This window comes from Aphidius gifuensis, linkage group LG2 (assembly GCF_014905175.1).
Source record: "Aphidius gifuensis isolate YNYX2018 linkage group LG2, ASM1490517v1, whole genome shotgun sequence".
NCBI lineage: Eukaryota > Metazoa > Arthropoda > Insecta > Hymenoptera > Braconidae > Aphidius > Aphidius gifuensis.
Genome location: NC_057789.1, coordinates 25699600 through 25722888, shown reverse-complemented (window position 1 = coordinate 25722888; position 23289 = coordinate 25699600). Strand labels below are relative to the sequence as shown.

The 23289-nt window shown below is 25.0% G+C and overlaps 4 protein-coding genes across 6 annotated transcripts; 1 reads left to right on the top strand and 3 right to left on the bottom strand.

Annotated features, from left to right (window-relative positions):
• The first annotated feature begins 846 nt into the window (after positions 1-846).
• Positions 847-2143, top strand: LOC122849840 (probable transcriptional regulatory protein NAMH_0626). Its single transcript, XM_044148682.1, has 4 exons — positions 847-967; positions 1050-1233; positions 1321-1727; positions 1797-2143. Exons 2-4 carry the CDS (start codon positions 1059-1061, stop codon positions 2025-2027), a joined length of 813 nt encoding a protein of 270 aa, XP_044004617.1. The 5' UTR covers positions 847-967; positions 1050-1058; the 3' UTR covers positions 2028-2143.
• On the bottom strand, positions 2103-4828 carry LOC122849839 (probable ATP-dependent helicase PF08_0048). Its single transcript, XM_044148680.1, has 4 exons — positions 4560-4828; positions 4358-4480; positions 4067-4256; positions 2103-3987 (listed from the first exon to the last, which is right to left on the bottom strand). Exons 1-4 carry the CDS (start codon positions 4630-4632, stop codon positions 2304-2306), a joined length of 2070 nt encoding a protein of 689 aa, XP_044004615.1. The 5' UTR covers positions 4633-4828; the 3' UTR covers positions 2103-2303.
• Positions 4829-5623: 795 nt separating this feature from the next.
• On the bottom strand, positions 5624-15571 carry LOC122849838 (probable serine/threonine-protein kinase nek3). 2 transcript variants are annotated; one of them, XM_044148678.1, is made up of 8 exons: positions 12730-15571; positions 12509-12654; positions 12153-12441; positions 11171-11272; positions 9028-9434; positions 8070-8957; positions 7721-7988; positions 5624-7643 (listed from the first exon to the last, which is right to left on the bottom strand). In XM_044148678.1, the coding sequence occupies exons 1-8, from the start codon at positions 13130-13132 to the stop codon at positions 6277-6279; spliced, it is 3870 nt and encodes a 1289-aa protein (XP_044004613.1). In that variant the 5' UTR covers positions 13133-15571; the 3' UTR covers positions 5624-6276. The 2 variants fall into 2 exon arrangements, with proteins under 2 accessions (XP_044004613.1, XP_044004614.1); XM_044148679.1 differs by lacking the exon at positions 11171-11272 and having other exon boundaries at positions 12730-15570.
• A 1162-nt stretch (positions 15572-16733) lies between these two features.
• On the bottom strand, positions 16734-20691 carry LOC122849836 (piwi-like protein Ago3). Of its 2 annotated transcripts, none has more exons than XM_044148676.1 (3): positions 20593-20691; positions 17319-19915; positions 16734-17243 (listed from the first exon to the last, which is right to left on the bottom strand). In XM_044148676.1, the coding sequence occupies exons 2-3, from the start codon at positions 19899-19901 to the stop codon at positions 16911-16913; spliced, it is 2916 nt and encodes a 971-aa protein (XP_044004611.1). In that variant the 5' UTR covers positions 19902-19915; positions 20593-20691; the 3' UTR covers positions 16734-16910. The 2 variants fall into 2 exon arrangements, with proteins under 2 accessions (XP_044004611.1, XP_044004612.1); XM_044148677.1 differs by lacking the exon at positions 20593-20691 and adding an exon at positions 20347-20412.
• Positions 20692-23289: the final 2598 nt, after the last annotated feature.

Below are 23289 nucleotides of genomic sequence, written 5' to 3'. Positions count from 1 at the left end.
ATTTTTTGGTTTTTTTATTTATTTTTTTTTTTTTATGCTTTTTATTTTCAAATGCTTATATGAGCCACTCCCTCTTTACCGATTGCCTCACCTTGGTGGAATTTTTTTATCGGAAAAAATATATTCAGACCGGATGAAAATGAATACCAAGGGATAATATCAACTGTCATTTTTTTTAATGTCATCAAAATGACAGGATGTGTTATATCAAATTTTGTAATTTTCAATTTTACAAATATCATTTTTTTTTTATTTTTTTAAATTAAAATTTTAATTATAATATCAAGTTTTGAATGAGTTTTTTTTTTGTCAATTAAATTTTATATTCTATTTATTTATTATTTAGTAAATAAATAATTTTTTTTTTTTTAATTTAAAATAACAAAGATATTAATAAAATTTAAAAAAACATTTAATCAATAATTTTGTTGAATAATTTATCAACGAATTATAAACTTTTTAAAATATTTAATTTTTTTCATTGAAAGTTAATTAATTATCTTAATTAAATTATTAAAAAACGAGTAAATTAATTATTTTAAAAATATAATTTACGTATTATCAAAATGACAATCTATTATGTGATAATTAAAAAAAAAAGAAAATTTTTTTAATTACTTAATAGTGTGCTTAATAATGAGCTGTTTAATTATGCAATTAATTTGAAAATTTCATTTCGAAATAGTAAAACCATCTGTGGTTTAAAAAAAAAAAAAATTTTCAAATACGTTGCTTGTATCGATACTGTATCTCTTCTTGATAAAATTACGAATCGAAATATTTTTCTACCAATCGTAGTGGCAGTCTTTTCTCGTAATGACAAAGTTGACAATAAAAAAAAAAAAATAACAAAAATAACTATTACCACATTTTTAACAACATTGTGTAAAGTTTAAAAAATAAATTCACTTGTTGACAGTAAATGTTTTGGACAATCAACAATTGATTTATTTTATATTTTTACCAAGTTAGTATATTATTATATTTCTGTAATTTTTAAGTAACATTAACTTTTGTTAAATCAAACAAACTGTTATAATATTTTTTAGGTTAAAAACATGTATCATTTAACAAGACTATGTGCAAGATCAACTCGTGATGTTTATCGTCAAGAAAAAAGATTTGCTGGTCATAGTAAATGGGCAAATATTAGACATACAAAAGCAGAAAAAGATGGCGAAAAATCAGCAATGATACAAAGTTATGTTAAAAGAATGAAAGTTGCAATTGCTGGTAAATATAAAACATCATCATCATCAACAACAACAAACAACAATAACAACAGTCAAACTAATAATTGATTAATTTATTTTTAAACAGAGGGAAAAAGTGCAAAACCATTGGACAATTTAAAACTAGCACAAATAATTGAAGAAGCAAGAAGTAAATGTGTACCACTAGCAACAATAAATGGAACATTAGAAAAAGCTGAAAAATCTAAAACAGCAACACAATCTGAAATTGTTGATTTTCGTGGTCCAGGAAATGCAAAATTTGCTGTTAAAATATTATCTGATAATTTATGTGCTGTTAGAATGAATTTAAATACAGTATTTCGTAAATTAAATTGTACTGGTGGTGATGGAAAAATGAAAAGTATATTTCATCATCAAGGATTTATAATAACTGAAGCTAAAGATAATTTAGATACTGCAACTGACGATGCAATAACAGTTGGTGCTGAAGAAGTTGAAGAATATCAAGAAAACAACAAGACATATTACAAAGTAAGTTGATTAAACACAAATTCATCAATAATAATGGCATTTTAAAATTAATTTAATTATCATTTCAAGTTTACCTGTGATCCAGCTCAAGTTGGAAGAGTTGCAAGTCAAATTAGAAAATTAAATTACAATATTTTGACAATGGACGATGAACTTTTGCCAAAAGTAACATCAACACTTGACGAGGAAACATTAAAAACAATTGAAAAGCTATTTGAAAAACTCAAAGAAATTGATGAAGTTGTATCTGTATTTCACAACATAGTAGAAGCTGATGGTTCCAACGAGTCTAAATCGTAAACTACAAAAATTTTAGATGATTTTTAATAATTTGGCAAGCTGTATAATATAGATAAAATTATTATTATTTTTTTTTCTAATAATTTAACAAATAAATTTTGTTGATTACTTTGAAATACTTGATAAAATTATCAAATCATTTTTATTAATTTTTTTTTTTTTGTTTTGTTTATTCAAATTCAACCCATGATTATTGATAGAAAAAAAATATCGAAAAAATATTAAAACAAGCATATTTATAATTGTTAGAAAAAAAAAAAAAAAAAATACTTATACTTAATTACCATAACCCACGATGTCATTGATGTTTGATCCATTGAAATTAAAAACTGGAATTTTAGTAAATGATTTTTTTAACTTTTTACGAGTTGTTGGATGTTCTATTGTTGTTGAAATATTTTTATTTGGTATTTTAGCTTCAGTATTTTTAATTTCATCAATTTTCGTTTGTTTTTCTTCATTATTTTCTTTATTGATTTGTTCATTATTAACTTGTTGATTTTTAGATTTATTTTTTTTATTTTTCTTTGATTTTTTTTTATCAAGCACAGTTGTATCTTCATTATTTTCTTTACAATCAATTTTTAAAACTTCATTGTTGTTGTCAATTTCCATAATTTCAACGTCATCTGTTTTTTTATTTTTTTTCTTATTCTTTTTTTTTGTCTCTTCTTCAAGATTAATTATTTCAATGACATCATTGTCATCTTGCTTGACAATTTGACTTGGTGATTTTTCATTGACATCAATAGTTTCAATGGTATTATTTTTCTTTTTTTTCTTGGGTGGTTCAAGATTATCTTTGTCATTTGAATTTTGACTTGATTCTTCTTCAGGTGTTTCTTCAATTGTCTCTAAATTTGACAATCTTCTGTCTCTTTTTCTTTTAGATTTTTTACTCTTCTTTTCATTTGCCTCGTTGTCATTGACTTCTTCATTGACAATCTCAACATCTAGGGCTTCATTAAAAAATACATTATCTTCAACAACAATAACATCTTGTTCTTTATTTTTCTTTTTCTTTTTTTTTTCTTTTTTCTTTAATTTTTCATTATCAACTTCAAATTTATCTAATTTTGCTTTTGTTTTCTTTTTTTTCTTAGAAGAATCAGTATTAAATTCGAGTTTGTCGTTAAATGTCACACGTCTTTTACCATTTTTTTCGTCAGTTAAATCAAGAGCATTATTTTCAAGACCTAAATTTGATCTTGATACTTCAAAATTATTACAAGATAATGGAGTTTCAGTTTTAATATCAATTTTAGTATCTAAATCCAATGCACTATTTACAAAACCCTCAGCTTCAATTTTATCTAATTTTCTTTTTGTTTTTTTTTTCTTTAAAGATTCAGATGTTAATTCAAAATTATTATTTGATATAACATGTTTCTTATCAACTGTTTCATCAGTCAAATCAAGTCCATTATTTTCAAGACCATTATTTAATCTTTTAACTTCAAAATTATCGCATGAAATTGGTGTATCAATTTTATTTTCAAATTTAATTTCTACGTCCAATGCATCATTAACAAAACCCTCACTAATATTTTTATTTTTCTTAATTTTTTTCTTTTTAGGTGATTCAATTTTATTGTCAAATGATTTAGAATCTATTTTATTATTTTCTGAATCATTTGTTGAAGAAGAAAAACCAAATCCAAATCCAACATACCTTTTGTCATCGTCATCTTCATCATCATCACTTGGTTTCTTTAATAAACCCGTAAAACCACCAAGTTTATTTTTAAAATAATCAGCCATATTTCCACCTTTGTATGTCAATACTCCACCAGTTTTATCTTCTGCACCAATTGGTGCAATAACACTCTCTTCAGCTTCTTCTTCTTTTATAGCTTTTTTTTTAATAACTGGATCTGATAAATCTTTTTTACCAAATATATTTGCAAGATCTTTTGCACTGTATTTATTAACATCTTTGCCACGAGTAAATTTACGATAACTATAAAAAAAAATAATAGCAATAAAAACAAAAAATGACAAATTATTTTGTTAATAAATTTAATCGAAAAAAAACTTACTGTACTCGAGCACGACTTTGTTTTGATTTTTGCTCCAATGATACACCACTTAGATCAGTATCTTTAGGCTCAATTTTAACACTTGTACTTGTTGATTCATCAGCAGATGCAAGTCTAGCTAAAAGTTCGTTAAAACTTTCTTGATGTTCAGTCCAATTATTATCCTGATCATCTTTGGAATATCCAATGCCTGAATTTGTTTATTTTTTTTTTTTATTTATTAAGCAGATGTTTCAACAAGGTCACAATTAAAAATTCAGTTGAATTTTGAAAAAAAAAGCATATATTTACCACCACTGTCGTCCTTGAATTTAACTCTGACATGTTCAACCATTCCTTGTTCATTTGCACCAAGGCCTTTACCACTTGTCCAGCCAAATTTTTCTAGCATTTTTTGACCAAATTTATTGGAGTCTAAAAAAAAAATTTATTAACATATTTTAATTGATTATTAAAGCACAGGTGCAAAATAAATAATAGTAATTTTTTTTACCATCACTCCATTGTTTGCCTCGTGGATTAAGCGTCCATTTTTGTTTTCTTCGAGGTTCAGCTAACATAGCCATTGTTAACTATTTTATTAGATACAATTAATTAAAAATTAAACACTTAATTATAATCCAGTATTCACACGTTGAACCACCGATTAAAATATATAAATTATAACCAAAAATCACACCACATTTTTAACAGAAATAAACAGTTGTAACTGTGGCCAACATTGACAAACGAAAACTCAGCCATCAATGACAACAACAACAGACAAGAACGTTAACCGTTAACAAAACAGTTTGGATTTACACCACCAAAGTGGCGCTTGATGTAAACAACAACAATGGCGGCTTCAAGGATTGTGCAATATTTAAAATGTAAATAAAAAAATTAACAACAATTAAATTAGACAAAATTTCAAAACAATATTTTTATAATAGCTTTATTATATTTATTTTTTAAAATTAATTAATTAATAAATAAATTCAGCGTAACATTCTATGCGTTTATTTTCCTTCAATATTATATATTTATTATTTATAGTATGTATATATATAATATATATATTTTCATTAATTTTTATGCGACGACTTAGCTAAAAGGGATTTTTCTTTTTTCGATCTTACAGTTATTTTTTTTTTTTTTTTTTATTATTTTTCATTTTACGATTTTTTTTTTAATTTTAATTTTTTCATCAAATATGTATATTATTTATAAATTCAACTGGGATATTTTAAATGTTAATAAAATATCCAAGTATTTTTTTTTTCTTTTAATCATTAATAGTATTAATTTTTATTTAAATTTTTTTTTTTTTTTTTTTATCATTTTTTTCTTTGTTTATCTCAAAAAAATTTATCTCAGTATTTTTTTCATCATAATTTTAAAAAATATAATTTATACGAAACCAAAAAAAAAAGAAAAAAGAGTAAATTATATATATTTATTTATATAGGAAAAAAAAAGTTTTTAAAAAACAAAAACAAGCACGATAATAACAAATTTTATAACTAAACACTGTTTTTTTTTTTTTTGTATTTTTTTTTTTTTTTTCTTCAACATCTATCCAAAGTTCAGTGATAACGAACTTCTACGAACAATAGTATTTTAAATTTTAATTTCATTTACTCTAAATCGTGATTTTTTTTTTTATCAAATTTTTATTTAATCTTAGCAACAAAAAATATTAATTAAACAACACTCTAACCGATTTCTATAGCACCAGAAAGAGAGGCAAAAGTCGCACAGTAAATTCCAAAAAAAAAAAAATAAAAAACAAATTGCCAAACAAGGCAGTGATAAAATCGTATATATATGTAAAAAAAATAATAATAATATACGATTATTTTTTTATCGAGAACTTTGTGTTCAATAATGTACAAGATTTCATTAGCTTTTTGCATTATTTTTTTTTTTAAATCTTAAATAAATGTAACTATTTTTTCTGTGAGCTCAACACAACATTCGGAATCAATCCATCAAAAAGTTCTCGACTAGAGCCAATATTTCTGGCTAAAAAAAAAAAAATCTATAACTCACTTAACAATCTTGACACGAGAAAAATTTAAAAACACAAAAATAGCCGCCACTTTTTTTCCTTTGCCATTAAATTATTTCAATTCCGACATAAAAAAAAAAAAAACAATGAACGAAAAAAAAAAATATATATATATTTATATTAATTAATAATAATAATTGTAAAAATAAATAAAAAGATTCTAATTCTGTTTGAGCTTTGCGAAATCAATTTCCGCATACCTGAAACCATCCTGAGCTGGTGTTGGTGATAGTGGTGGGACAGATGATGATTCAGGAAGATCGAGACTTGCATAATTGCACATCGTTGCACCTGGTTGTAATTTTTCATATCCCTCAGAGTCAAGTTGACTTGATGATGATGAAGATGATGTTGTTGTTGATGTTGTTGTTGTTGTAGCTGCTATTGTAGCTGTTGTTATTGTTGGCGCCGACGATGATGACGACGACGACGACGAAGATGATGTTATTGTTGATGTTGTAATTGTATTTACATTTGTTATTGTTGCTGTTGTTGTTGTTGTTGCTGATGACACACCACCACCACCATCATCATTGCTATTTTTCAATGTTTTAGTCGGCAATATTTTTAATTGTCCAATTAATGTTGGACTTGTATTTGGTGATGAACCAATTAATTTTGTTTTTGATATTGTTAATTCAGTTAATTTTTTAGTAACTGGATTTTGTAATAATAATTCATTTGTTGTTTTTTTAAAATCACGATTTGTTGAATTTATTATTTTTTTATTAATATCATTTGTTAATTTTATATTATTATCATCTTTTAAATTATTATTATTATTTGATGTTACTGTTACAGGACTCGTTGTATTTTTTGATAAATTATTTTTCTTTTTAATTGTCAGGTCACTGAGTTTTTTATTTAATGGACTTAATGATAAGTCATTATTATTTTGTTGTTGTTGTTGTTGTTGTTGTTGTGGTGAAGTTTTAATATCATTTTTTTGTAAATTTAAATTTTCAATAATTGTTTTATTAATTGTTTGTTTTATTGGACTTTCTGGTCTATTAAATAATTTTTTATCATTATTTATTTCAATTGGTGATGATATTGCTGTTAATGGATGCTTGACAGATGTCATTAATGCATAATCACCAATATCTGGTGAACAATCAGATGATGTTGGTGCTGATTTATCACTAATGTTAAATGATTTAATTGGACTTTGTGGACTATTTAATGTAAATGGAAATATTGTTGTATTTGAGCCAGTTGGTGTTGTTATTGATTGTGGTGTTGATACTGGTGTATTATCAGCACTATCAGTTGATACAATATTATTATTACCATTTAATTGTAGGAAGCACGAATTTTTTGTATATTTTGTTGATATTGAATGTGAACGATTACATTTATCTTTACGACTACCAGCACGTTGATTACGACGATATTTTGATGTATTTTCAATACTCATATTCATATAATTTTGTTCTAAACATGGACGTGTTTTAAATGACATTTCAACATATCCCTCTGGTGGTTTACGAGGTTGAGGAAGATCAACTGGTGGTGTTCTTGCAATTCCTTAAACAAAAAAATAAAAAAATAAAATAAAATAATTACAAATTAATTAATTTGCATGAATGAAATTTTTTTTTAACCTGCTGGTCCTTTTGTATTTAGATAACTTTCTGATTGTTTGGGAATTGTCTCTAATTTTGGCCATTCATCTTGTAAATTATTTACATGATTACAGTTTAAACCTTCAGACTCAACAACTGGCATTAATGTTTGAACAATTGGCTTGTGTGCCACGACTGAGCTTGGTGGTGTTGTTGTTGTTGGTGTTGATGTTGCTGTTAATATTGTCGTTGATGCTGTTGTCATTGTTAGATAATTATGATTATGATTGGCAGTAGTTATATTGGCCTAAAAATAATATTAAAATAAAGTTTAATAAATATAATTATTATATAGATATTAAGATAGCTAAATAAATAAATAACAAACCTTGTTAATTCGAGACCTGTCAATAAATGAGGCAGTGGTTGTAACTGTTGACAGTCCAGGTATCATATCAACATAGGAACTAGTATCAATGGCAGTATTTATTGGTAATTGTGTATTAAAAGAAGACAATGGTGATAATATTGTTGTTGTTGGTGTTGTTGTTGTTGGTGGTGGGGTTGCAATTGTTGTTGGTGGTGTTTTTGAAAAATCCATTTCCATAAGATCTTCCATACGATCAGATGCAACTGAATTATGACCCCATGAACTTGATAATAATGGTGCTGAATTTGATTTATTTGGATTAATATTTTCAACACTTGTTTGTTTTTTAATAATCATTGCATTTTGTAATCTTGATAATTCAGGATGTTTTGTTCTTGAACCAACTGAAAATGCACGTACACGTGATGTATCATTATTAAATGGTTCAAAACGATTTTTACGTGATTGATCTTGTCTTGAACCAACAGAATATGCACGTGCTGGTCTTAAATCATCAATTGGTGGTAAAAAACTTGTAACTTTATCTAATGAATAACCAATTAAACGTGAATCAGTACTTGGTGTACCAGATGTTACTGAGCATGTACTACCATGTTGTGACATATCATCAGAATAATGTCCATTATTATGATTACTTGAACGATCCATATCAATATAGCCAGTATTTGTAATTGGTAATGGTGCCATTGGTACATAACCATCACCTGATAATGTTATATCTTCAACAAGTGATGATGTACGTGAATGATTATTATTATTATGTTGATTATTATGATGATGATGATGATGATGAGTTGCTGGACTCATTGGTAAATATGAACTTAAATCACCACCTTGACCAGGACTTGAATTTGATGGACTATGCATTTCAACATAGGAACTTTGCTGTAAAATTAAATTAATAATTATTATTTTTAAATCAATTTATTTATCAATTTATTTGTCTATTTATTACCTGACAAGGTGAATGTGATTTAAAATTAAGCGAGTATTTTTGCATTTGATTATCATTTGACCATATTGCATAATCATCATTTTCTTCAAATATAACTGGTTCATCGGGTGTTAATGAATGTCCATATCGTGATATTGCTGTTTCTTCAATGGCATTATTATCACAATTATTATCATCCATTGATAGAGATGAACCAGCTGAATCTGTTGAGCATGATGCTGGACTTATTGGCATTGATGTACCTGGTGGTGAGTATGATACACCACGTCCATACATTGAATGTGGACGTGTTGATGTATGGGGTGCTAAATGTACTGTTTTATTGTGTATTGGCATTACTGGATATCCCTCACTGGTTGTACGTGCACGCGATGGAAGACTATCACATCTGTCACGTGTTGTTGTGCCTGTAATATATCAATGTTTACTATTAATTATATTAATCTTTATTTTTGGTAATTTTAAATAATATTTTTATTTTTTTTTAAATTTATTTTCAACAAGTTTTTAAAAGCCAATATCATGATCTCAGCATAATAAAAAAAAAAAAAAAACAAAATTTTTTATTTAAACTTTATTTTATAGTCATGATATTTGTTTTAGTTTTTTTTTTTTTTTTATTGCAAATATGATATGTGAGTGGTTAAACGTCAAGCTAAATAATAAGCACAATAAAGCAAAAAAATAATAATAGTAAGCAGTTAATAAAAACAATATGTTGATTGTCGTTTTTTTTTTATTTAAAAAAATTGCCAAAAATTACAATCAGAGTGGGATTAACGGCAAGCGGCAGGTGGCAAAACAAGCAGGTGATAATAAACTGAATAATCAAAAATAAAATATATACTGAAAAAAAAAAAACAGATATTAAATTTAACAATGCGGATGCAATGCATTTTGAAAGAAGAGAATAAAAGCCAGCTGGTTGAGCTTGGCAGGTGAAGTTTAAAATGTAATTCAACAAAATAAAAAATCATTGCAAGATTTTTTTTGTCAACAAAAAGATTTTAAATATAAATAATTCAACTAGTTATTATTTAAAACATGTACTGAGCAAGTTTCATTTAAAAACATTGATAAAAATTGTTTAATTAAAATCAATTTTGATTTTATTATTGAACAAAGTTGGATGATTCGAAATAATACAGTGCTTATGTAATTTTTGTGATGATTTATTGAAAATGACAAGGATAACAACAGGATATTTCAATGAATTTTTGACATGATTTTTATGATAATAATTGTCAATTGTTGTGTTGTTATAAATAATTTTTAACATCATCAATTAAGTATCATTATAAACACTTGTATTTATGATGATTATTTTTTATTGCATCTGTATGTCGATTGGATTTTTTGTCAAGTAATTTCAAGGCTTCATAAACCCGCACCAAGTCACCAACTGCTAATCAATTTTACGACCCATTTTAGCAGACCCATACAAACACACACACGCAATAATAAATATCACCTTATTTAATCTTTCATCCCCCCAACATCCACACACACACATTGATTATTATCTTTTTAATAATTATTTTAGTATTCCAAGAAAAAGTCACTGGATGACTCAATTTCATTTAAAAAAAAAAAATTAATTATCATCAATTGTAAGTATTAAATAAAAATATTTTCCAATGACTTTTTTTATCGATCAAATATCATTCATTATTATAATTTCAAGGCAAAATATTATTAGAATGTTAATTGGTATTAATTTATGTTGTTATCATCAGCACTGATGGAAAAGATTTTTTTTTTTTTTAACGCCTGGTATTGTTTTGTTTACACGATAGACAAAATAATAATTTTATAATAAATAAATTAAAATTGAAAAATAGAAGATGAGAAATTTTGCGAAGCATTTTTTTGGTTTTTCATTTGAGCGACAACATTCCCAGTTTTTTAAAAAAATTAATTAAATCCCAGTTGAATCAGCAATAGATGAAACACTATCTGATAATAAAAAAAAATTTTTTTAAATAAATAAATAATACTTTGCTTAATTATATTTGAATTATTTATTGATAATAGAGAAAAATAAAAAGCATTTTCATAAATATATTGCTTCTAGAGATAAATTAAATAATAAATTTAAAAAAAAAAAAAACAAAAAAAGTATAATTGTGACAGAGGAACAGACCAGTGAGTGTATTGCCAGAGGATGTACTCTGTGAATGGGAAGATGCTGTGACGTTTTGTTCTTGCAATGGTTCACTCTGATCCTTGTTGTCATTTAGCTCTTCTGTAAATTACCCACAGGCCAAACCCAAACTCAGCGTTAACTTTTTAACTCTCTTTATATATCAAATATACTTACATAATTATTTTTTATAATATATATTTAAAAAAAAAAACTCTGAGACAATTTATCATAATCCAAATAATCTATTTGTTTTTTTATTTTTTAAATATTCTATTTTTAATTTTTTCATTAAAAATAAATTAATCTATTCGAAAACAAGATATTACTATCAGAAATAGATATAACCTAATCAGTTGAAAATAAAAAAACAACTTTTTTCGTCAAAACAATACCCGGAAAAAAAATATTATTTAAAAAAAAAAAAATAACAAGATAAGTAAATTTATTAGAATAGGATTTTTTTTTTTTTTTTCCTTTTAATTATTTAGTGACGTATTTATCGCTTGTAATATATTGTTAAATAAAATATCTAAATTAATAAATAAAATCTATCTACCTTTGTCAATATAAAAATAAATAAAAAAAAATTCCCCAAAATGTTTAAAGTTAATTGGACATTGAAGCAGTAAACAACAATTATTTAACTCAATGTGTGTCACTTGAAATAATTTTATAAATAATAATTTCTAATATCTATAAACATAATGAGTAATGTTGTATTGAAATAAATAAAATTAATAAATTAACAAAGTCAACAATAAAAAATAACAAATATTATTAACTAATGAGACAACTAACTAGTTAGAAAAAATATTTTTTTCATTTGATAATTATCAACACTAATGTATAAATGTTATATAAAAAAATAAAAAAAAAAACACAATAGTTATATTGCTAGGCACTATGAGTGCATTGATAAATTAATAAATGATTAACTATGCAATTATAAATAATAAATGTAGAAAAAAATTAAACTTACCAACTGGTGAAAAGCCAATTTTTTGACCAGTATGACGACGTGGAATAAATGATATTGGTTTACTAGCTTCATTTGCTGATGAACTACGTTTTCTAGCTTGTGGTAAAATATCATCTTTATCACGTTCTTTTGATCTAGTCATTGCATTCATTATTGCAAAATGCATATTTGTTGCAATATTATTATCCTCAGCTTTCATCCAATAATCACCCTCACCAGTCATTGCTGATCTTCCAACTTCCATGTAAAATATACGATCCATACATCCACATCTTCGTATTGTTGTCAACTATAAATTTATAAATAAATGTAATTTAAATTATTGAATTTAAAATAATAATAATTTATAGACTTACTGGAAATTCAAGATAATCAGAATTTTGTTCATTTGTTATTTTAGTCATTGACAATGTTTTATCAGTCAAACGTAATCTAAATGGTCCATGAAGATTTTGTTTTTCACCAAGTCCTTTTTTTTGTAATGACACATGCCACACATGTTCTGTAAAATAAAAATAACAATAATAAAAAACCAAATTCAATTATAATTAAATATATTTAAATAAATTGCAACAACCAAAAGTAGGTCGAGGCTCTTCACCATCCGGTCCATCACCAGTTAGACTTTGAATTGCATCAAACCATTTTTTAACTTCTTCTTCATTATCAAATATTAATGATACACATTCTTCTTTAGCATATAGTGCAATAACACGTTTATTTTTACTTAAATCTTTACGACTAATATCATAACATCCTCTTAATTGTATACATCTTTTTGGCGGTTGTTGATTTATAAATTTTTTTTTACTATCATAATATTCAAGTGATGGTGATTGTCCAGGTCTATCACCACGTAGTACAAAAAATTTTTTTCTCACTGATTTAACTGATACAATTGGTATTGAACTTGCTTTTTTTAATTGTCCAGATAATATTATATTATCTGAATTTGTTTCATTTATTTTATTTGACGACATTTTTTTATCTTCCTTTCAACAATTATACACAAAAAAAAAAACAACTTAAAATAAATAAAAACTTAAAAAAATTGATCACAAAACTCAAGGATACATATTTTTTATAAATCTACATTTTTAATAAAATCAAAAATTTTATTTTTTTTTTTTCAAAATCATCTTTCTCTCTCTCTCTCTCTCTCTCTGTTTACATGAATATTTTAAAAATACTCAAATATCTTTACTCAATTTTTTTTTTTTTTTTATGTTAAATTAATATATCTTGTTGAAATATAACTCGACAAAAAAAAAAAAAAATAAAAAAATAATTTGACACGTGTCTTATTTTGAAATCATCAAGAGGTAAATAAAAACCACCATATAAAAAAAAATAGATATATTCGTCATTTAAATTAACACCTTAATTTTATTATTATAATTATTTTTACACTTGTTAATTCACTCTCACTAAACTCCAAAATTTTGTATATATTTATTCATTCATGAATTATATATATATATTTTTTTTATCAAGATGATTTCAAGCTTATGTGATTTTTATATATTTAAAAAACAAAAAATAATAATTATTTAGCACTTGTTGTTTTTATTATTATGACATACTTATTAATTTATTAAACAGCCCTTATTTATGTTATTGTTATTATTGATAAATAAAAAATTTTTTATACAAGCAATGTTGTGTATTTTCCAATCTACTTGATCCCATTTCCGAGGTTAGGGAACGCCTTTTTGGTCTACACCTTTTTTTTTATTATTTTGCTGGTTCTTATTCGTCTTCTCTTTTTCGTCTTGTTTTGATGCGTCTTCTCTACAAGTTAAATTTTATATCTTTTTCTATTAAATACGTGTTTGTATGTGTTTGTATAATACTGTCTCACTTTGTAACACGCATTTCACTGATATTCATTATATTTGTGTCTTTATTTTGTTATTTTCTTGTACGTCTCTTTTCACCCTCAGTCGCCAGACATACATACATTTACAAATCACATATACATTTATGATTTAAATATATATATACATGCTGACAAAAAATATGCCTTTGCTTGGTTGCGCCTGTATATATAATTTTTTTTTTTTTTTTTATTTTTTTTTCCCTTTCCTTGATACTTCTCCTGTCTGCGTATGCCACGAAAAACTTGGAAGAATTACTTCTCTATATACTTTCTTTCTCGTTTCGTCTTTCACTCACATTTTTTTTTTTTTTTTATTATTATATATTTTATTTTTTTATTTTTTCTTGGAAGGGGCGGGGGGACAAACAACCCTCGTCACGCACCTTGGAATTTTTTTATTTTTATGTTCATCTAATAAATTATTTTATCAACAGAAAATTTATTTTTTAATTTTATTATATTATCGTCTAGACATAATCAAGTAATTTTTTTATATAAACTTTTTTTTTTTTTTTTTGAGAGAAAATATAGAAAAATTCAAATTTTATTATAAATTTTAATTTTTTAATTTTTTTTCAATGCCGCAAAACACGCGCTTTCCCTCTCTTAATTTTTTTTTTTTTTTAAATTATTATTATTATTTTCGTCACTCTTGTTTATTTCCCGTTTCACGACAACACATTAACGTACTCTTATTTTTTTTATTTTATAATTTCGTTAAATGTCGTATAAAAATTGACATGGAAAAAAAAAAAAAAAAAGAAAAAAATTATAATATATAAATAATGTTGATCTATTTATATTATTATTATTATTATAAATTAAATATATATCTGCGTGATAATTACTGGGAGGAGTTGAGTAATGTTGATTTGTTTTTTTGTTGATTTCATTCAGTTATCACTTCATTTGTCTTCATATACATTTTGATTTCAAAGCAAAATGAGATGATGATGATGATGATGGCGAGATTTAGAGGGGGGAATAAAAGGTATATTACATCTCTTTTTATAACACAAATATTATTGTCAATCTGTCTTTATCATTTATATTTTTTTAGTGTTTTTATTATCTCACTCAAAACACAAACTGAGACATAATAACAGCGTCACTCACAAATAATATATTAATTTACCACCTGGTTTGACAATAATAAATTAAAACACACAAAATATAATTAAATTAATTATTATTATTAATAATAAATGCAAAATAATATTTAATTATTTATATATTATATTTTTTTTTACACACTTTTCATCACTAAATATTTTTATTTATTTATTGTTAATTGTTTAATCATAAAATAAAAAAAAAAAAAAAAAAACAATTATTATTATTTACGTAAAATGTTTATCAATATATATTTTTTATTATTTATTTACGTCGCACACGCGGTGTTATTTGGAAACCCACGAATGGGGTACTTGTGTCCATCTTGAAAAGGTCATGTGTGTATTGTACGCGAGAGAGCTCCTTCGCAGTTGTAAACAAGATGTGCGCAAGCGTTAAAAAATTACCATGAGAGTGACAAGGAGAGATTGATAAAAATTACGTTTATCGAGATATATATTTTAAATGTGGATTGGAGGCCAATGGCATTGAATTTTTAACAATAGTGGGGATATAGCAATATGCGACAAATATAACCAATTATATTTAAGAACCAAGAGAATTCAATTTTTTTATTGGTTTAAATGTACCTTTTTTTAACCAATTGAAAATAAGCGCGCGACTTGATTATCATTGAATTTTTCTTGTGATATGACGCAGTTTTTATTTGAAATATACTGTATAACTGTGAAATTTTTTTTTGCGCAGTTTAATTTAATTTTAATATAATTAATTTACATAATTTAAATAATATTTTTTTTTTATATTTATTATATATTGTGAGGAGAAAATAAAATTGACTCTATTCAAATTTTTTATTTGTATTTTTTATTATGAAAATTATATTAGTTGTTACATTATTTGTCAATGATTCTTAAATTTTATTATTTTTGTTTACTTCATTATTAAGGCACCTTTTATTATAATCACGTTAGGATATATATATTGGCCAAAATATATTTCGTCATTCATTACAAAAATATTTTTTTATTATAAAAAAAAAATAATATATATATTTGTTGTTAATCATATTCGATATGATTAATATATATATGTTTATGAAAACCAAGGGCTTTTATTTAGCAAAAAAAATAATAACGTAATGAGTTATAATTTATTGTAATCACTGGATTTAATTGTTGTACAATTATCATCAATGGGACGTATTACTTTGTAATCTTGTCAACATTTTTTATTATATTTTCTTTTTTTTAAACTCAATAATAAATATTGTATACTTTATTATTTTTTTAAATTAAATAACTAACATTCATGAATTAAATGAGGTAAGTAGTTTACTTATTTGCAAAAATAATTTTAAAGAAAAAGAGTTTAATAATAATAATAATAAACATAATAAAATATGTTTGTTGTTACAAGATATAATGTATTTTTTTTTTTTCTTTTTTTTTCTTTGTTTATAACAAATCTAATGTCAACATCAGTTTGCAATAAATTCCCCATTTTTTATTTTACTTTTTGGATAATTTTTCTTTGGGCAATATATATTATTATATATTTTTTTTTCATCAACAAAAGAAATTGCAGTCATAATATGACGTAAAAAAAAAAAAAAAAGAAAAATTAACTCGAAAATAAAAGAATCGAACGACAATATAAAGGATTTACCTTTAACAATAATAAATATTTAAATTTAAGTAGAATTTAAAATTCCGAATAATTATAAAAAAAAAAAAAAATTATAATGCAAAAAAATAAAAAACAAAAATTATAAGAAACGAAAAAAAAAAAAGAATAATAATAATTTATAAAAAGTAAAGTGTTTCAGCTAAGCATTCACTGGGTTTAGCTTGGATATTTTGACCAACAAGACTAGCAAGTTTATGAGCATATTGACAAGGTGCTGGAACGCGAATAGTACCTGGCCAATTGTAGTAAAGATGACACAGTTTGTAAGTCAAACGTTGTAAATGATCTGTCTTGAAATTAGCATCATCAATTAAAACAATATAATGAACTGGTGTAACTGTTCCTTGACGTGCAGTTTGTGGTACCAAAAAAAAATCATACCATGATTTTCTTGTAACCATTGAATCAACAATTGTTCCTGGTAATGGATTATTCAATGTTGAGCCTCTCTAAAATTTATAAAAATAAAAAAACAACATTAATCAATAATTTTAATATCACAAATTAAATAATAAACAACTTACCAATGCCATAATTCTTGTGTTAATTCTTTTTTGTACAATAATCATTGTTATTTTTGGCTCATAACTTCTTTCAACAATTTCAAATGCTTTTTTCAGCTGTTCCACTTCATAACCAGCAACAAGTGATAACTGTCCATCACCAACACCATCACGATAAATAATAATTCTATTTGGATATATACCTCGATATCTGTGATATGCTTTAATTGCTGTTACAAGACATACTTTTAATAAATCAATTAATTCTTGTCCAGGTGCTTGATGACATGTATTTGAATGCCATGTTGTCATATTTTCATCAAGACTTGCAATAAAACCAGCAACACTTGCTGCTTTTTGTCCAACACCAGCATGAAATACATCAATTCCAACAACCATAACATCAGTAAATGGCATTTTTAATGCCCATAATGCACCACCCATTTTACAATTCATTTGTAATGCAATTTTTTCAGTAACACTTTTTACTTTTTTTTCATTTGATATTGTTTTTGTAACAATAACTTGTGATTTTATTGGTGATTCAACACAACATAATTTTTTAATTGCTGAATATCTATCAGCTCTTATTGTTGGTACAACACAAACAACCATTTCTAATGATGGATTAATAACTTTACGTATTTCATTAATATAACTTTGTGTTGAATCATTTTTTAAACCAACAACTATTGGATCTTTGACAATCATACCCATATCACGTGCACATATTTGTAATAATTTAACAAATTCTTTTGCAAATTTAGCATCACGTTCTGTTGAACATATAAACCAATTTGATAAATTGTGTACTCTTAACATTGGACTTTTTGTTGTTGGTCCACCCCAATCAGCTTTATCATTGACAACTGTACGTTTACCACCACCATGTATTATTGTATCTGGATCAAGTGTTCTACCTTTGAATTTTGTTAAATCATTAGCCATTTTTAGTCCCCATGATCTCAATAATTCACCAGCAACTTCATGTTTTTTAACATCATCAATAAATTTTTTAATAACTTGACGACGTGCTTCTGGTACAACTTGTGTTACAGTTGCTAAATCACGCATTATTTTAAAATCTGATCTTATTTTGTCAGTTAAACCAGTCATGTAACATAACTCTGGTATTAATAATATTTCTTCTTCTTTAGTACCACCTTGTGTTAAACGTTTTTTAGCACGATGAAGTAATAATGGTTGTTTAACATCTTTTATTGTTAAATTCCAATGAACTTTATAATATTCAGCTAGTGTTGTTGCTTTTCCTTTACAATCAAATTCAAATAATGGATTTTTATCCCATACAATATCATCAATACGATATGTTTCATTGTTGTATCTTGTTAAAACAGTAACACCAACAAGATCACCAAATACAGTATCACGTGGATTACCACCACGACTTTCTTGCATTGTTAATTTAATAAAATCATAGACTGTATCTGTTCTCATAACTCTATGATTTGCATCAATATTTAATTTTAAACCACCTTCAACTTCTTCAATTGCTGTTATATAACCTGGCCATAATTCCATACGATGTTGTTGTATTTTATGTGCACATCTTGGATTAAAATTATTACGATTAATACGTACCATTTGTAAACAACGCATGACTTTATTTAACAACACATTAAAAAATTGCATACTTTCATGTGGTAATTGTTGACGTTGAAATATAACTGTTATTTCAACTTCTGTTTTATCATGACGAAGTGATACTAAACGTGTTATACGTTCTGGTAATTTTGTTGGTAGATACAATGTCATACCATCAAATGTTTTTGTTTTACCAAGTTGTTCAAGATGTTGATTTAACAATGCATTACGTATTTTTGGTGAATCTGTTTCTGGACTATATTTAACTTCATAACGAAATATTCCTTTACCATCAACAAATTCAAGATCAATATAATTTGACATAATATCAATTGTTTTACCACTTTCACCTTGTCTACATATTGTTAATGATGTACCAGATGTTGTTGATAAATTATCAATATTAAGTAATGATAATGGTCCAGTAACACCAAGATTATCACCAGATGATGGTGGTAAAATTTGTGAGCCTTTTGCTGCTGGTACTGGTATACCAACTTGACTCAATTTTTTACTAGAGCCATCATCAGATGATGCTAGTGAACGACTTAATAATGTACCTCTACCAACACCAGGTGCATCATATACAGATGATGCAACTGAACCAGGTGATACTGGTGGCACATTACTCAATACAGAAGCAAGGATAGTACCACGTCCACGTGGTATTGTTGCTGTTACTGGTGTTGGAGATGGTGTTGGTATGGATGGTGATGGAGTTGATATTGTTGGCGATGGAGTTGCTACTGTTGGTGGTGGTGGAGGTCCTGGAGGTGCTGATACTTGTTTTAATGATGCAAGAAGACTACCACGACCACGTGGTACTGCTGGTTGAGCTGGTGTTGGTAATACAGCTGGACTTGGTATTGGTACTACACTTGGTGCTGGACCTGGACTTGGTGCTGATGATGCATCTTGTGCTTTACGCATTTGATCGAGAAGAAAACCACGACCCATTCCTCGACCAATGCCACCACCTCCACGTCCTGGATCTGCCATTTTTTATTTATTTACTAGAAAATTAAAATTAATTATTAAAAAATCAATCAACAATTAATAAATAATTAAAAACTTTATATCTATTTTTTTTTTTTAATTAACGAATTTTTAATTTTTAAAAAAAACAAAAATTAAATTGCTTTTTATTGAATCTAAAAATTTTAAAATAATATTAATATTATTCATCAAGACAAGAATAAAATTATGGATTTTTTAAATTAAAAGTACATGCACATAAAAAAAACTCCATTAAAAAAAAAAAAAAAATTATGATTAAAACGCAAAACCACGTGAAGCCCTTTGTTCTCGCGTACCCCTTTTTTTTCGACACTAAAATTCATGCAGCTATAAAAATATTTCTATACATTAATTTAACACAATAATTAATTATATACCTATAATTGTTTATAAACAAAAAGAACACAATTATTCAATTTTTACAAACGTTTTATTATTTAGAAGTAAATAGAAGCTTCCTGAGAAACAAAAGAACTCGATTTACAATGTGATTCTAGGAAAAAAAAAAAAAAAGAAAAAAAAGACTGATAAATAAAATGACAATAAATTTGATATGTCATGAATGAAAATTAAATAAAAATAGCGTTAAACAATAACTAAATAATAAGTTAATAATTTTTGGATAAAAAAAATGACACTTGACAGCTTTAATTAGTGTAAAATCAGAACTTACTGTTTTTCCGAATGAAAAAAATATGCCGGTTATCACTTCTCATTTGTTCTCTTATTCAACGAGTCTAAACATGCTCTTATTCACCCCTGTCGTGACGCCGCAGAGGAGAAAAAAAAAAAACATAAAATCCAAGTGTAGCCGCTCTCTCGCGCAAACAAAGGAGCATAAATTACATCGCGATTCGTCAGTTCCAGCAGAATTCAACCAATCATCAAACTCAACATCTAACTTTAACTGAGCAGCCAAATATTTTTTTTTTTTCTATTACAAAGATTAACATTTTTAATTGTCATTTCATTAGTTAATTATTATGTGAAATTGATAAGTAAATTATCAATATTTACAAGTGATAATTGTTATATTTTTTTGTAATAATAATAAGTTTTGTTTTGATTAAAATGTTGAAAAAAAAAAAATAAATAAACAAAATAATTTATCGACTGAATGAGTGCAGGTAAGGTAGAAATTCTAAGGCTCCTCAAAAAATGGCGGAATAATTTTTTTTAAATTTAAAATTCAATATGTATTTTTTTTTTACACCAAAAAAAAAATACATAGAATAAAAAAAAAAAATATATACTATTAAATTGAACTTTAAATTCAGATGAAAAATAAGCTGGTTTTTTTTAAATAAAATTTTCTAAACAATTTATTTATTTAAATAATAAATAAACAAAAAAAAAAATGAAATTTTTTTTTTTTTTTTTTTTTATTTAAAAATAAATGAAATAGTGATATTTAACTTGATTATTACGTAATAAAATTATTTATATTTTAATGATATAATATTATTCAAGTATTATATACAAAACCACAAGATGACCTTTCACTCTCTCTGCCTTTCTCCATTGAAATAAAGCATTAAAATATATATCTAGACATTCCCACCAAAACTCGACACACTTACCTGTTACACATCTTCATATAATTATTTTTCTTATAAAAAAATAAATCCATTAATCATGATGTTTTTTTGATAAAATTTTATATCAACAATCAATGAGAAATAAATAAAAAAATATATTCAAGGAAGCTTGTTTTTATTTGTTTGTTTAAATGTAGTGGGGAAATTATTATTTATTCGAAATCCGGGTTATTCTATTAGGTGGGGAGTAGAAAAACCAAGGCAATAAAACAAATGTAATATTGAAATGATGTAGATTGAAGTTGCAACAGTCATTTAAAGTCACGTATTGAGAGTGGTTGACTTGCCACGACAAGTGGTGATGAAAAAAAGCAAAAAAGAATTTTTTTAAATAAAAATATCAAGTTAAACAAATGTTCAAGATAGCAAAACAAGATAAGACATTTGTAGACGTGCAAAAACACAATATTTAAAAAATATTTATATATATTATTTAATAATAAATATAAATTTTATATACAATTTTTAAAATGGAACCTTGGCAAGTTATTTTATCTTGGCTTGTTGTTATAACAATGCTTGTTGGTGTTGTACTTTTATTTTCATTGTTACACACAAAATATTGTTCTAATGATTATAAAAAAAATCATGATTTATCATCGGATAATCAGAGATCACCTACTTCATATTCCATCAACAATTGTAAGTTCAAATGACATTATTAATTTAGTTTTTTTAGTGTAATTAATTTTTTCATTTTTTGTTTTTCAGCTGCACCGTAATAAGTGATGATTTGGCTTTTCATATTAATATACACCATGGTATTTTTTTTACTAATTTAATAATTAATTTATACTTCAATTGGAAAACGTAATTAACAATATAAATTTATACAAATTATTTTTTTTCTTTTTTTAAATAATTTTTTTATAAATATTTAAAAATAATATAAAAAATTTATAAAATGAATCTAAAATATGTAATTATTATTCTTTTCTTTTTTCTAAATATTTTTCTATAAATATACATCATGAAAATTAATTAAAATCGTGACAATATTTATTGTAATAATTTAAAATTAAAAATCAATTTCAAGTTGATATTTGTTATTGAAAAATAAAATTAATCTATCATTTGATTATTTATAAAAAAATCAAGTAAATAAATTACAAAACAATGCATAAAATTTTAATAATAAAAAATAAAAAATTGTCAATTAAATGCAATATTAAAATGAATCATCAAATCCAAATGTATTTGTCAAAATATATACAATAAAGATTTCCGTTTCGATATCTGTAATCAAGGCTTGTCAAGCTGATAACAAACTCTCGAATAATGATTTACTATCACACACAAAGTAACATTTTTAAAACCAATACACAAAAGGAAAAAATAAAGAAAAAAAATAATAAATAACACAATGCCACGTATGTTTGCTTCGTCAATCGGTCTTAAATAAAATAAAGTCTTCGCACTCAACAACAACGTCAATTTAACACGTGGAACATAAATGAAAATTATGTTGTTATTAATCATTAATTATTATTTATTAAATAAATATTATAACGTATAAAATAATTGGCAAATTTATATAAAAAAAAGTGGCAAATTGTTATGTGAATAAATTGTGAAAATTTAAATATTAAAAGATAAAATTTATTAAAGAAAAAATATGACAAATTTTTGTGAAAAACATCCATCAATTCTTATCATTTCATTGTTGATATATTTTTGGTTATTATTTTCATATTTATTTAGAAGATTTGAAATTAATAATGCAAATTATGTTGCTTCAATTTTTGTTGTTATAATTGGTGTTGTAATTTTGA

Excerpts from the sequence above, each read along its gene's own strand:
- LOC122849836 (XM_044148676.1), bottom strand. The coding sequence starts at position 19,901 with ATGGCAGATCCAGGACGTGGAGGTGGTGGCATTGGTCGAGGAATGGGT. Across the intron at positions 17,244-17,318 it reads ACACAAGAATTATGGCATTG|AGAGGCTCAACATTGAATAA; the intron begins GTAAGTTGTTTA and ends TATAAATTTTAG.
- LOC122849840 (XM_044148682.1), top strand. The coding sequence starts at position 1,059 with ATGTATCATTTAACAAGACTATGTGCAAGATCAACTCGTGATGTTTAT. Across the intron at positions 1,234-1,320 it reads AATGAAAGTTGCAATTGCTG|AGGGAAAAAGTGCAAAACCA; the intron begins GTAAATATAAAA and ends ATTTTTAAACAG. Across the intron at positions 1,728-1,796 it reads ACAACAAGACATATTACAAA|TTTACCTGTGATCCAGCTCA; the intron begins GTAAGTTGATTA and ends TATCATTTCAAG.
- LOC122849839 (XM_044148680.1), bottom strand. The coding sequence starts at position 4,632 with ATGGCTATGTTAGCTGAACCTCGAAGAAAACAAAAATGGACGCTTAAT. Across the intron at positions 4,481-4,559 it reads AGGCAAACAATGGAGTGATG|ACTCCAATAAATTTGGTCAA; the intron begins GTAAAAAAAATT and ends TTTTTTTTTTAG. Across the intron at positions 4,257-4,357 it reads ATTCAAGGACGACAGTGGTG|GCATTGGATATTCCAAAGAT; the intron begins GTAAATATATGC and ends AAACAAATTCAG.
- LOC122849838 (XM_044148678.1), bottom strand. The coding sequence starts at position 13,132 with ATGTCGTCAAATAAAATAAATGAAACAAATTCAGATAATATAATATTA. Across the intron at positions 12,442-12,508 it reads CTGATTATCTTGAATTTCCA|TTGACAACAATACGAAGATG; the intron begins GTAAGTCTATAA and ends ATAAATTTATAG. Across the intron at positions 7,644-7,720 it reads AAATACAAAAGGACCAGCAG|GAATTGCAAGAACACCACCA; the intron begins GTTAAAAAAAAA and ends TTTTTGTTTAAG.